This window comes from Mytilus galloprovincialis, chromosome 9 (assembly GCF_965363235.1).
Source record: "Mytilus galloprovincialis chromosome 9, xbMytGall1.hap1.1, whole genome shotgun sequence".
NCBI lineage: Eukaryota > Metazoa > Mollusca > Bivalvia > Mytilida > Mytilidae > Mytilus > Mytilus galloprovincialis.
In genome coordinates this window covers 62,870,259-62,882,437 of record NC_134846.1, presented here as the reverse complement: position 1 = coordinate 62,882,437, position 12,179 = coordinate 62,870,259, and the positions used below count along the sequence as shown (strand labels likewise).

Here is a 12,179-nt window from a genome sequence, read left to right as displayed (position 1 = left end):
TGTGAAATAGCAAATTTTTTTTTAATTAGAGTTATCTTTCTTTGTCCAGAATAGTAAGCAAGAAATATCTAATTGCAAAATATTGTGCAATAGCAAGATTTTTTTTTAATTGGAGTTATCTTTCTTTGTCCAGAATCAACTTAAATCTTTGTTATATACAATATACAATGTATATTCACTTTTTACTACCAACTGATAAATTAAAATAATCTTTACCATTCAGTGATAACAAGCAGTTTTTTTACATCTTAATATTTTATGATGTATTTAAATGAGTAGTTATTGTTGCAAACTCCATTAGAAATTTTAATTGAGATTAGTTTTGGAATAAGGGAAAGGGGGATGTGATTAAAAAAATTGGGTTCAATTTTTCTCATTTGAAATTTCATAAATAAAAAAGAAAATTTCTTCAAACATTTTTTTGAGAGGATTAATATTCAACAGCATAGTGAATTGCTCTAAGAGAAAACAAAAATTTTAAGTTCATTAGAACACATTCATTCTGTGTCAGAAACCTATGCTGTGTCAACTATTTAATCACAATCCAAATTTAGAGCTGAATCCAGGTTGAATGTTGTGTCCATACTTGCCCCAACCGTTCAGGGTTCAACCTCTGCGGTCGTATAAAGCTACGCCCTGCGGAGCATCTGGTATATTTTGTTAAACAGGAATCTTTTAAGGCCAACTACTATGGATTCAGTTATCTTCGGGGTACCAATTTTCGTGGATTATAGAAAACTTGTTTATGGATATTTAATTTCATGGTTTTGTCAAAGTTTGAATACACGCCTATAGAAAGATTATCATTTGTTGAACATTTAATTTCGTGGTTCACCTGTACCCACGTAATCCACGAAAATTGGTATCTAACTAATAATAATGAATTCACAGTATATAGTATGGAATGTCCTTATTGATGCAGGCCATACAGTGTACAGCGACATGTTCAAATCCTGGCCACTTGGTTCTTAGTGGAATGTTCTATTTGGCAACCATACCACATCTCATTTTTTCATATATATATTTGCAATCAACATCCAATCTTTAAAGAACAAAATCAGTCAGATTTACAGCTAATTTCCTACTGCTTGTGGAGTAAAACTTTGGTAAGCTTGCTTGCTGTTTGTATAAATGTTCATTCAAGCTTTGTTTAATATTAAGATTGACATCCTCAAACAATATGTATAGGCATATTTAACCTGTATATATTATATTTAAATTTGATTGGACATTGTCCTAAATTATAATTGTAAAAATATCTAAATCATAATTACTTACTTAATTTCATATTTCTTTACAAGTTCATTTACACCAATTATCACAAGAGGGAAACTAAATCCTACAGCATATACTGCTGGATGTATGTTAGAAAATGACATTGGACTTTGATCCTTACTTCGTAGAAAAATATCACAGACACTAACAATCACTTGACCGACTAAACTGAAAATAAAGTAATACATTTTTTAAACAATCACATGTACCGGTATGCCTGTCATTATCAGAACAGGTTGTTTTTAGTAGTCACCAAAACAGTGCCCAAAAATTGTGTTAAGTTTGGGTAAAGTTTGGGTGTTAGTCTCACTGATATTTAGGACAAGAACATTTAAAACAATAAATCAAATAAGAAAAGATCATTGAATAATATAAAAAAAAGAGACTCCACTGGATAATAAAGGTTAATATGAAAATGGCAAACATCTAAAATTGTAATGTGTTAATAATATGCAAAGTGTTTGGCATTGTAGGTGAGTGTTTTTTTTACTTGGTGCTCAAATTTTCTCCACCAATAAAAACTTACTGCCATGATATAGCTAAGTTTGTTGAATGTAGCTTTAAACCCAAACAAATAAATAAATAAAATTGAGAATGGAAATGGGGAATGTGCCAAAGAGACAACAACCCGACCATAGAAAAAAACAACAGCAGAAGGTCACCAACAGGTCTTCAATGTAGCGAGAAATTCCCGCACCCGGAGGCAGACTTAATTGTGCAGAAATATTGTGAAGTTTTTCTATATGCAAATAATGAGAATAAGTGAGTATTGCAGAAATAAGAACTTGCATTCTAATATATTATACATCTGCATGAAATATTTCCTGAAATCCTAATAATTAATCTCACTTTTCTGTTCAGTGTTAAAATCTTGAAAAAATAAATGCACACATTAATTTCTACAATTACCTTAAGTCTTAAAAACATTGCAAAATGACTTACACTAAAGGAATGACACAGGTCCATAACTTGTTTGTTGTTGGAGATTTCTGCCATAAGTGGTCAAACCAATGAACAAAACCTACTGATGTACATACTGTAAAGCAGAAAAAATAAATAACATACTGAAGATGGTACAGAAATATACAAAATAACAATTTTATGAGAATACCTTAAGCACATGGAGGCAAAATCAAACAATTATCTTGAGGAAGATTATTCACAGCAAATATTATGGTGCAAATTTTGTTAACAGCAGATTTCATCAACAATATCTTGTTTAAATGTATTCATTTAAAACCAAATCATCACATTACTCTAGTATTTCTAAATTCCCAGTATTTATAATGCACGCAGGTTAAATTTGATTTATTCAAGTTGTTTCTTAAGGCGAAGTGTACGTAATTGCACGCCTCTAGCGGAATACGGGATTAAAAACGTTCGTCGTTAGTTACGCAAGTTATCTCCCTTACTCCAAGAAAGGACACACGAAAGAGAAACTACTTTCTGCGGTCTATAATGAATCCAACAAGCACGCCTGTGCTGTCTTAAATCCATAGAAATTATCTAAATAACTTCAATTAGAAATCACAGCATTTTGTACGTTGTTCTGTGTGCAGCCTGACTTAAAAACACTGTTTTTTTGTTTTGTTTTAGACACGTAGGAGAAGGCATTTCGTGTTTATGATATCAACAGAAAGAAAAAACGCCTCACAACAAAATTATAAACAAATAAACGAATAAACATGTAACAATTTTTCTTCTATTGATATCAAATTAATTAAAATGAAACCTGAATTGACCCAACAATATCATTTTAAAAAGCCGTAGTCTAGAACGAAAAACACAGTACTCAACGTAAAGTTTTATAATAGGTTACAAATAATTAATGAAAGACGTGTGAATTTAATTGTTTAATTAAAAGGACGTTGAAATGTTCGTATTTTGTGCAATTGAAAATTTAAGGACATGATTTATATTCATATAAGAAATCAGACAATACCAAGAGAATAATTTGACCACTAGTGCAAAACTTACCAGTTGGAAGAACAAAGACGGAAAACAAACAAAAAATAAACAAATTATGCCCCAAAAATTACTCAGTAACTTAAAAATTGTCTCACTCTAACATTTATCTTAAAATAAGTAAAAATTATGTCAGTCAACTCTCAACTTTTTCTACATGTGCAGAAAATAAACAGGTGTATTCTATTCCGTCCGCAATTTATGGGAAAACTAAATCTAGATTTAGAACCATATTGAAATTGAAAGTACACATGCAAGATAAAATATAACATGCCATTTCTTCTTTCACAATTTCCAATTTCGAAGAGATATATAGCGAAATCTGTTTTCTTTTATTGTACCTGTGTGCATCATTCAAAATTAGAGAATGTAATTTTGAAGTATCAAGTCTCAATTCAAGATTATGAATGAATAGAATATAGAATTACGGGGGGGGGGGGGGGGGGAGGTTTGGGGGTAGGACCTTTATCAGAACTCCGGGATCGGGTGTTTTTAAGCTTGGGATTTCGGGATTGACCCTTTTGGGATCTGGGAATTCTATTTCCGAATTTCGGGTAGTCGGGATTTGAATTTTTTTTAATTCGGGACCTCGCCGGATTTCGTGTTTTTAAGCACGGGATTTCGGGATCTGGATCCCTCCTTCCCTCCTCCCACTATTATGGTTAAAGAAAAGAGGTCAGGGAAGTTTTGTGGTACTTGTAACTGCAATTTAATATTTAGTGGAATGAGAGGTGAAATGTGTTCAAACTATTACATTTCGATTTTTTTTAAATTTAACCAAAGTTTACTGCAAGGGGTGTTTAACGACCTCGATGATTATCCATGAGGATCTCGCACTCGGTCAGCTCTAGGTTTTCACCTAGTTCATGATCATACAAGAATTGAGAAGCCTGTGGTTTACTAGTCTTATAATATGAGACTTTGGAGTTCATATAATTTACATTCAATGTTTTTTATCGATAATTTCAAGGCTTTTTGACTATCAATGTTTACCCCACCCCCCTCCCCTCTTCCAAATGATTGGAGAAAATGAATGGATTCCCGCCCCTATTTCAAACTGAAGTCCTATAAACTGACTGGTATTCAAATTTGTTAAAAGAAATAATTGGTATCTCTATTGATTCAATACCGTAATGCCGAAAAACAATCATTTGTTTCCGCGAATACCGAACAGCTAGAAATATATTCCCGAGTTTCAATTTGAGTAACTCGAATAATTCAAGCCCTTTCCATGTCCGATTTTCTCCCACACGAGAAATGTAGCATTCGTACATCAGCTGAATAATACGACTGAATTATTCGGGTTACAATTTGTGTACATCCCAAATGCACATAAAAGTAAAGGTCCAGTCCGACTTTTGGAAATGGACTGTTGTAGATTTCAGAGTGATTTCCAGAAATAAAAATCATACAAAAATGTTTCACCCAAATATTAGTCTTCAGACATGTAAAGTTATACAACGGTTACTAGCCGGTCTGGATTGTGATAAAAAGAAGCGCATGCAATGCATAAAATATATAATGTCGTGGCTCAGGGATGTGTTGAATTATAGAGATGCTTATGTGGCACAAAGATAAGACTAATTTACCCAAATGTACTAAGAATTACCACACAACTTAAATTTACTTAAATATTGATTTGTTATCCTGTGCCAGACAGATGGCTGGTATTCCGAGAAGAGACCTTGATGAAATGAAGTTTTATGGGAACAAAGATTTTGAAAACATGTCGAAGTATTTAGATTTTAACAAAAAATAAGGCACCAAGGTCGAAAATAGTTCTAGTTCATAATGAAGAAAATGTCAACTGTTTTCTAGCTTGGCGATCTCCACACGCACCCGAATATAATATACAAATACAATACAATAGTACACAAAAAATAACATAAAGAACTAAAGACCGAGCAACACGAACTCCAACGAAATGGTATATATATTTCATACAAGTATAGGACTATATGAAGCGTCGTAATTGTTGCGGCAACGTCAATAACGTTGTCGTTGTTTTTTGTTTTTTTACACTCAAGATTCAACTTTAACAGGGTATAGCTTGAAAAGTAGCACGGTTGCTAAGGACTTTCTTTGCACCAATCGATTCCTCAGACATTTTAGAATCGTCTCATAAATTTAAAAAAAAATCGATTGTCTAATATAATAGAAAATCTTGGAAATGTAACAATTCTTGCCGAATTTCACGATTTTCCCTATATATCCTTTGTAATTTTGGTGTATGATGCTGTTAACTTCAACAGCTCGTATCTCAAAAATGAAAACGGTTACCCCCTTTTTTAATTTTATTTTCCGATTTATTTTTACAAGCAGAATCTACATGAAAAATTTTTAAAAAATCCATTGTGTAGTTTAATTACATACACTTCGCCTTAATTAAAATAAAGGGCTGCGCTTTAGCGCATGATACGCCCGTTGCTCTTTTAACTTGTCTTTTATGCTTTAAATGAATTTATATGATCAACTAGAAATATATATACAAATCAAAAGGGATGTTACATTAATATATTCACCAAAGTTTCATAAAATCCCCCTTTTTTAAGTATAAAAACTCATTACTTAAGAAAACGTAAAATCTAAAATTTATAAAAATGGACAGGGAGCTTATGTCAATAGATATAAACAATTTATCAAAGTTGCATAAAATTTTGTGAAAGTGTTAGTTATTGTCCCAAAATTGGAAAATCCCCCCTTTTTTAAGCATAAAAATTCATAACACGGAAATGTAAAATCTGAAATTTATAAAAATTGAAAGGGAGCTTACATCAATAGATATAAACAATTCACCAAAGTTTCATGGACATTGGTGAAAGCCTTTTTGAGTTATTGTCCGAAGTGTTGAAAATCCACCTTTTTTTATGAATAAAGCCCCATAAATCCAAAACTTAAAATCTGAAATTTATAAAAATTGAAAGGGAGCTTACATCAATAGATATAAACAATTCACCAAAGTTTCATGTACATTGGTGAAAGCCTTTTTGAGTTATTGTCCGAAGTGTTGAAAATCCCCCCTTTTTTATGAATAAAGCCCCATAAATCCAAAACTTAAAATCTGAAATTAAAAAAAAACGAAAGGGAGCTTATGTCAATAGATATAAACAATTCACTCAAGTTTCATGGAAATTGGTGCAAGTGTTTTTGAGTTATTGTCCGAAGTGTTGACGACGGACGGACGGACGGACGGACGGACGGACAACGGTATACCATAATATGTCCTGTCTAAAAGACGACGGGCGTATAAAAACCTAAAGCTTGGTCTATACTTACTGAGATACAACACAAAGAAAAACAGGAACACATTTTGAGCAATAGGTAAACTTTCAGAGAAGTCATTATACCAGTACTGTGTGGAATTATTATGATGACTGAAAAAACAAAACATTTCTTAGCATACCTGTATTCTATAATTTTCATAAGTCATTCATTTAAGTCAGAGAATGGACTAATATTAATAAATAAGAAGAAAAATAGTCCAACGCTTTCAATTTCACAACATGCAAGATACTGCATAAATTCTGCAGATTTAAAAAAAAAAAGTTCCTATCATGCAACATGCTACATAAATTAGGAAGGTGTCTGTGGACTAAAGGCTCATTGATGAATACCCTACATCTTCTTTTATTCATATCAGTAATCCAATCAATGTGCTTGTTAGAAAAACTAGAGGCTCTAAAGAGCCTGTGTCGCTCACCTTGGTCTATGTGCATATTAAACAAAGGACACAAATGGATTCATGACAAAATTGTATTTTGGTGATGGTGATGTGTTTGAAGTTCTTACTTTACTGAACGATTTTGCTTCTTACAATTATATCTATCATGAACTTTGCCCATTAGTAACAGAGAACTATATTTGGTAAAAATTTACATAAATTTACCAAATTAATGAAAATTGTTAAAAATTGACTATAAAGGGCAATAACTCCTTAAGGGGTCAATTGACCATTTAGGTCATGTTGACTTATTTGTAGATCTTACTTTGCTGAACATTATTGCTGTTTACAGTTTATCTCTAACTATAATAATATTCAAGATAATAACCAAAAACAGCAAAATTTCTTCAAAATTACCAATTCAGGGGCAGCAACCCAACAACCGATTGACCGATTCATCTGAAAATTTCAGGGCAGATAGTTCTTGACCTGATAAACATTTTTATCCCATGTCAGATTTCCTCAAAATGCTTTGGTTTTTGAGTTATAAGCCAAAAACTGCATTTTACCCCTATGTTCTATTTTAAGCGGTGGCGGCCATCTTGGTTGGTTGACCAGGTCACGCCACACATTTTTTAAACTAGATACCCCAAAGATGATTGTGGCCAAGTTTGGATTAATTTGGCCAAGTAGTTTCAGAGGAGAAGATTTTTGTAAAAGATTACTTTAATTTACGAAAAATGGTTAAAAATTGACTATAAAGGGCAATAACTCCTAAACGGGTCAACTGACCATTTTGGTCATGTTGACTTATTTGTAGATCTTACTTTGCTGAACATTATTGCTGTTTACAGTTTATCTCTATCTATAATAATATTCAAGATAATAACCAAAAACAGCAAAATTTCCTCAAAATTACCAATTCAGGGGCAGCAACCCAACAACCGATTGACCGATTCATCTGAAAATTTTAGAGCAGATAGATCTTGACCTGATAAACATTTTTATCCCAGGTCAGATTTCCTCAAAATGCTTTGGTTTTTGAGTTATAAGCCAAAAACTGCATTTTACCCCTATGTTCTATTTTAAGCGGTGGCGGCCATCTTGGTTGGTTGACCAGGTCACGCCACACATTTTTTAAACTAGATACCCCAAAGATGATTGTGGCCAAGTTTGGATTAATTTGGCCAAGTAGTTTCAGAGGAGAAGATTTTTGTAAAAGATTACTTTAATTTACGAAAAATGGTTAAAAATTGACTATAAAGGGCAATAACTCCTAAACGGGTCAACTGACCATTTTGGTCATGTTGACTTATTTGTAGATCTTACTTTGCTGAACATTATTGCTGTTTACAGTTTATCTCTATCTATAATAATATTCAAGATAATAACCAAAAACAGCAAAATTTCCTCAAAATTACCAATTCAGGGGCAGCAACCCAACAACCGATTGACCGATTCATCTGAAAATTTTAGAGCAGATAGATCTTGACCTGATAAACATTTTTATCCCAGGTCAGATTTCCTCAAAATGCTTTGGTTTTTGAGTTATAAGCCAAAAACTGCATTTTACCCCTTTGTTCTATTTTTAGCTGTGGCGGCCATCTTGGTTGGTTGACCAGGTCACGCCACACATTTTTTAAACTACATACCCCAAAGATGATTGTGGCCAAGTTTGGATTAATTTGGCCAAGTAGTTTCAGAGGAGAAGATTTTTGTAAAAGATTACTTTAATTAACGAAAAATGGTTAAAAATTGACTATAAAGGGCAATAACTCCTAAACGGGTCAACTGACCATTTTGGTCATTTTGACTTATTTGTAGATCTTACTTTGCTGAACATTATTGCTGTTTACAGTTTATCTCTAACTATAATAATATTCAAGATAATAACCAAAAACAGCAAAATTTCTTCAAAATTACCAATTCAGGGGCAGCAACCCAACAACCGATTGACCGATTCATCTGAAAATTTCAGGGCAGATAGATCTTGACCTGATAAACATTTTTACCCCATGTCAGATTTGCTCTAAATGCTTTGGTTTTTGAGTTATAAGCCAAAAACTGCATTTTACCCCTATGTTCTATTTTTAGCCGTGGTGGCCATCTTGGTTGGTTGACCGGGTCACGCCACACATTTTTTAAACTAGATACCCCAATGATGATTGTGGTCAAGTTTGGTTTGATTTGGCCCAGTAGTTTCAGAGGAGAAGATTTTTGTAAAAGTTAACGACGACGGACGCAGGACGACGACGGACGACGGACGCCGGACGCAAAGTGATGGGAAAAGCTCACTTGGCCCTTCGGGCCAGGTGAGCTAAAAAGGTAAAGATTTTGTTCAATTTGAAAAATTACATATTACTTTGGTCATAAGAAACCTCAAATTAAACTAGAGGCTCTAAAGAGCCTGTGTCGCTCACCTTGGTCTATGTGCATATTAAACAAAGGAGTCACAAATGGATTCATGACAAAATTGTATTTTGGTGATGGTGATATGTTTGAAGTTCTTACTTTACTGAACATTCTTGCTTCTTACAATTATATCTATAATGAACTTTGCCCATTAGTAACAGAGAAAAATATTTGGTAAAAATTTACATAAATTTACCAAATTAATGAAAATTGTTAAAAATTGACTATAAAGGGCAATAACTCCTTAAGGGGTCAATTGACCATTTAGGTCATGTGGACTTATTTGTAGATCTTACTTTGATGAACATTATTGCTGTTTACAGTTTATCGCTATCTATAATAGTATTCAAGATAATAACCAAAAACAGCAAAATTTCTTTAAAAATTACCAATTGGAGGGCAGCAACCCAACAACCGGTTGTCCAATTCATTTGAATATTTCAGGGCAGATATATATTGACTTGATTAACAATTTAACTCCTTGTCAGATTTCCTCTAAATGATTTGGTTTCAGAGTTATAAGCAAAAAACTACATTTTACCCCTGTTCTATTTTTAGCCGTGGTGGCCATCTTGGTTGGATGGCCAGGTCATCAGACACATTTTTCAAACAAGGTACCTCAAAGATAATTGTGGTTAAGTTTGAATTAATTTGGCCTAGTAGTTTCAGAGGAGAAGATTTTTGTAAAAGATAACTAAGATTTACGAAAAATGGTTAAAAATTGACTATAAAGGGCAATAACTCCTAAAGGGGTCAACTGACCATTTCGGTCATGTTGACTTATTTGTAAATCTAATTTTGCTGAACATTATTGCTGTTTACAGTTTATCTCTATCTATAATAATATTCAAGATAATAACCAAAAACGGCAAAATTACCTCAAAATTACCAATTCAGGGGCAGCAACCCAACAACAGGTTGACCGATTCATCTGGAAATTTCAGGGCAGATAGATCTTGACCTGATAAACATTTTTACCCCACATCAGATTTCCTCTAAATGCTTTGGTTTTTTAGTTATAAGCCAAAAACTGCATTTTACCCCTATGTTCTATTTTTAGCAGTGGCGGCCATCTTGGTTGGTTGACCGGGTCACGCCACACATTTTTTAAACTAGATACCCCAAAGATGATTGTGGCCAAGTTTGGATTAATTTGGCCCAGTAGTTTCAGAGGAGAAGATTTTTGTAAAAGATTACTTAGATTTATGAAAAATGGTTAAAAATTGACTATAAAGGGCAATAACTCCTAAAGGGGTCAACTGACCATTTCGGTCATGTTGACCTATTTGTAAATCTAACTTTGCCGAACATTATTGTTGTTTACAGTTTATCTCTATCTATAATAATATTCAAGATAATAACCAAAAACAGCAAAATTTCCTCAAAATGACCAATTCAGGGGCAGGAACCCAACAACGGGTTGACTGATTCATCTGAAAATTTCAGGGCAGATAGATCTTGACCTGATAAACATATTTACCCCCATGTCAGATTTCCTCTAAATGCTTTGGTTTTTGAGTTATAAGCCAAAAACTGCATTTTACCCCTATGTTCTATTTTTAGCTGTGGCGGCCATCTTGGTTGGTTGACCGGGTCACGCCACACATTTTTTAAACTAGATACCCCAATGATGATTGTGGCCAAGTTTGGTTCAATTTGGCCCAGTAGTTTCAGAGGAGAAGATTTTTGTAAAAGTTAACGACGACGGACGACAGACGACGGACGACGACGACGACGACGACAGACGCCGGACGCAAAGTGATGGGAAAAGCTCACTTGGCCCTTCGGGCCAGGTGAGCTAAAAAAAGAATGCATATGTTTTTTTATAACTCAATGAATAGTTTTCATTATAAAACTTATGTACATGTAAAGAAAATTCTTTAATTTATTCATATTTAGAAGAAGTTTACTTTATTTTAATTGCTTCCTTCCTTCCAGGAAGCAATTCCCCCAACATATTTTCCGTATGCAAAATGACCTCAGTGTGACCTATCTCGTAAAAATCTGGTGATCACAATACGCATGGATGTCCTTAAAATAAACTATTATCTGAATTTACATGTTAAACACGTGCTCAATTTCCATGCTTTTTTGTTGATTTTTGTCGATTGTTGACAAACAGGTGAAAATCGTTAAACTTCGGCTTCAAAACACGAACTTTAATTACCTGCCATATTTTCACAACACAGACCGATTGAAAAAAAAAATTGATGATAATATGAAATTTAACGAAAAAAATGATAAATTCCTGCACAGAAGACTAAGTTTATGATGTTTGTATGCATTGGTTCAAGAATTGGAAGAACATTATTTTTCACCGGTCACTCGTTTCTTATGACTTTAAGCTAGTCAACAGAATTCTAAACAAAGGGAGATAACTTAAATGTTAAATACCACTTAACAAATACCATGCACATATGTACAAATTATAATTTTCTTGACAAGTACGGTGAAACATATCATTTTGTAACTTGAAAGCCAGGAAAATTGGTATCCAGTGAATAACAATCAGATATACACAGTATTATTTTGGTATTGTGTGAATAGTTGTCTCATTGGCAATCATGCCACACCTATTTGATTTCATATTTGTGTAACTCACTGTTAATTATCCTACCAGTAATAATAATTACCTGAATGAGTATAATGAACATGAAGAAATGTCACACAATGAGTTCAAGGTCAAACCAAAACATAGTATGGAAATACAGGTGAATGGTACAAAACGTAACAAAAAACAACACAGGAATTGTAGCACCATCTAAAAAAAATAAAGAAATAAATATCATTTTAAGAAGTACTTAATATGAATATGGTGCATATATTGGTCAAACTTTTTCATATTAGTTCCAACAACTATATTTCA

The 12,179-nt window shown here is 33.2% G+C and overlaps 1 protein-coding gene across 2 annotated transcripts in view; it reads right to left on the bottom strand.

Moving 5' to 3' along the window:
* The window catches only part of LOC143045567 (transmembrane protein 94-like), a 64,053-nt gene that overhangs the window by 3,907 nt on the left and 47,967 nt on the right, over nt 1-12,179 (bottom strand). For both annotated transcript variants that reach the window (XM_076218168.1, XM_076218169.1), the window contains 4 exons: nt 11,947-12,074; nt 6,517-6,614; nt 2,218-2,311; nt 1,279-1,443 (listed from right to left, as the gene is read on the bottom strand). In XM_076218168.1, the coding sequence (XP_076074283.1) occupies nt 1,279-1,443; nt 2,218-2,311; nt 6,517-6,614; nt 11,947-12,074 (485 nt within the window). The remainder of the gene's footprint in view (nt 1-1,278; nt 1,444-2,217; nt 2,312-6,516; nt 6,615-11,946; nt 12,075-12,179) is intronic.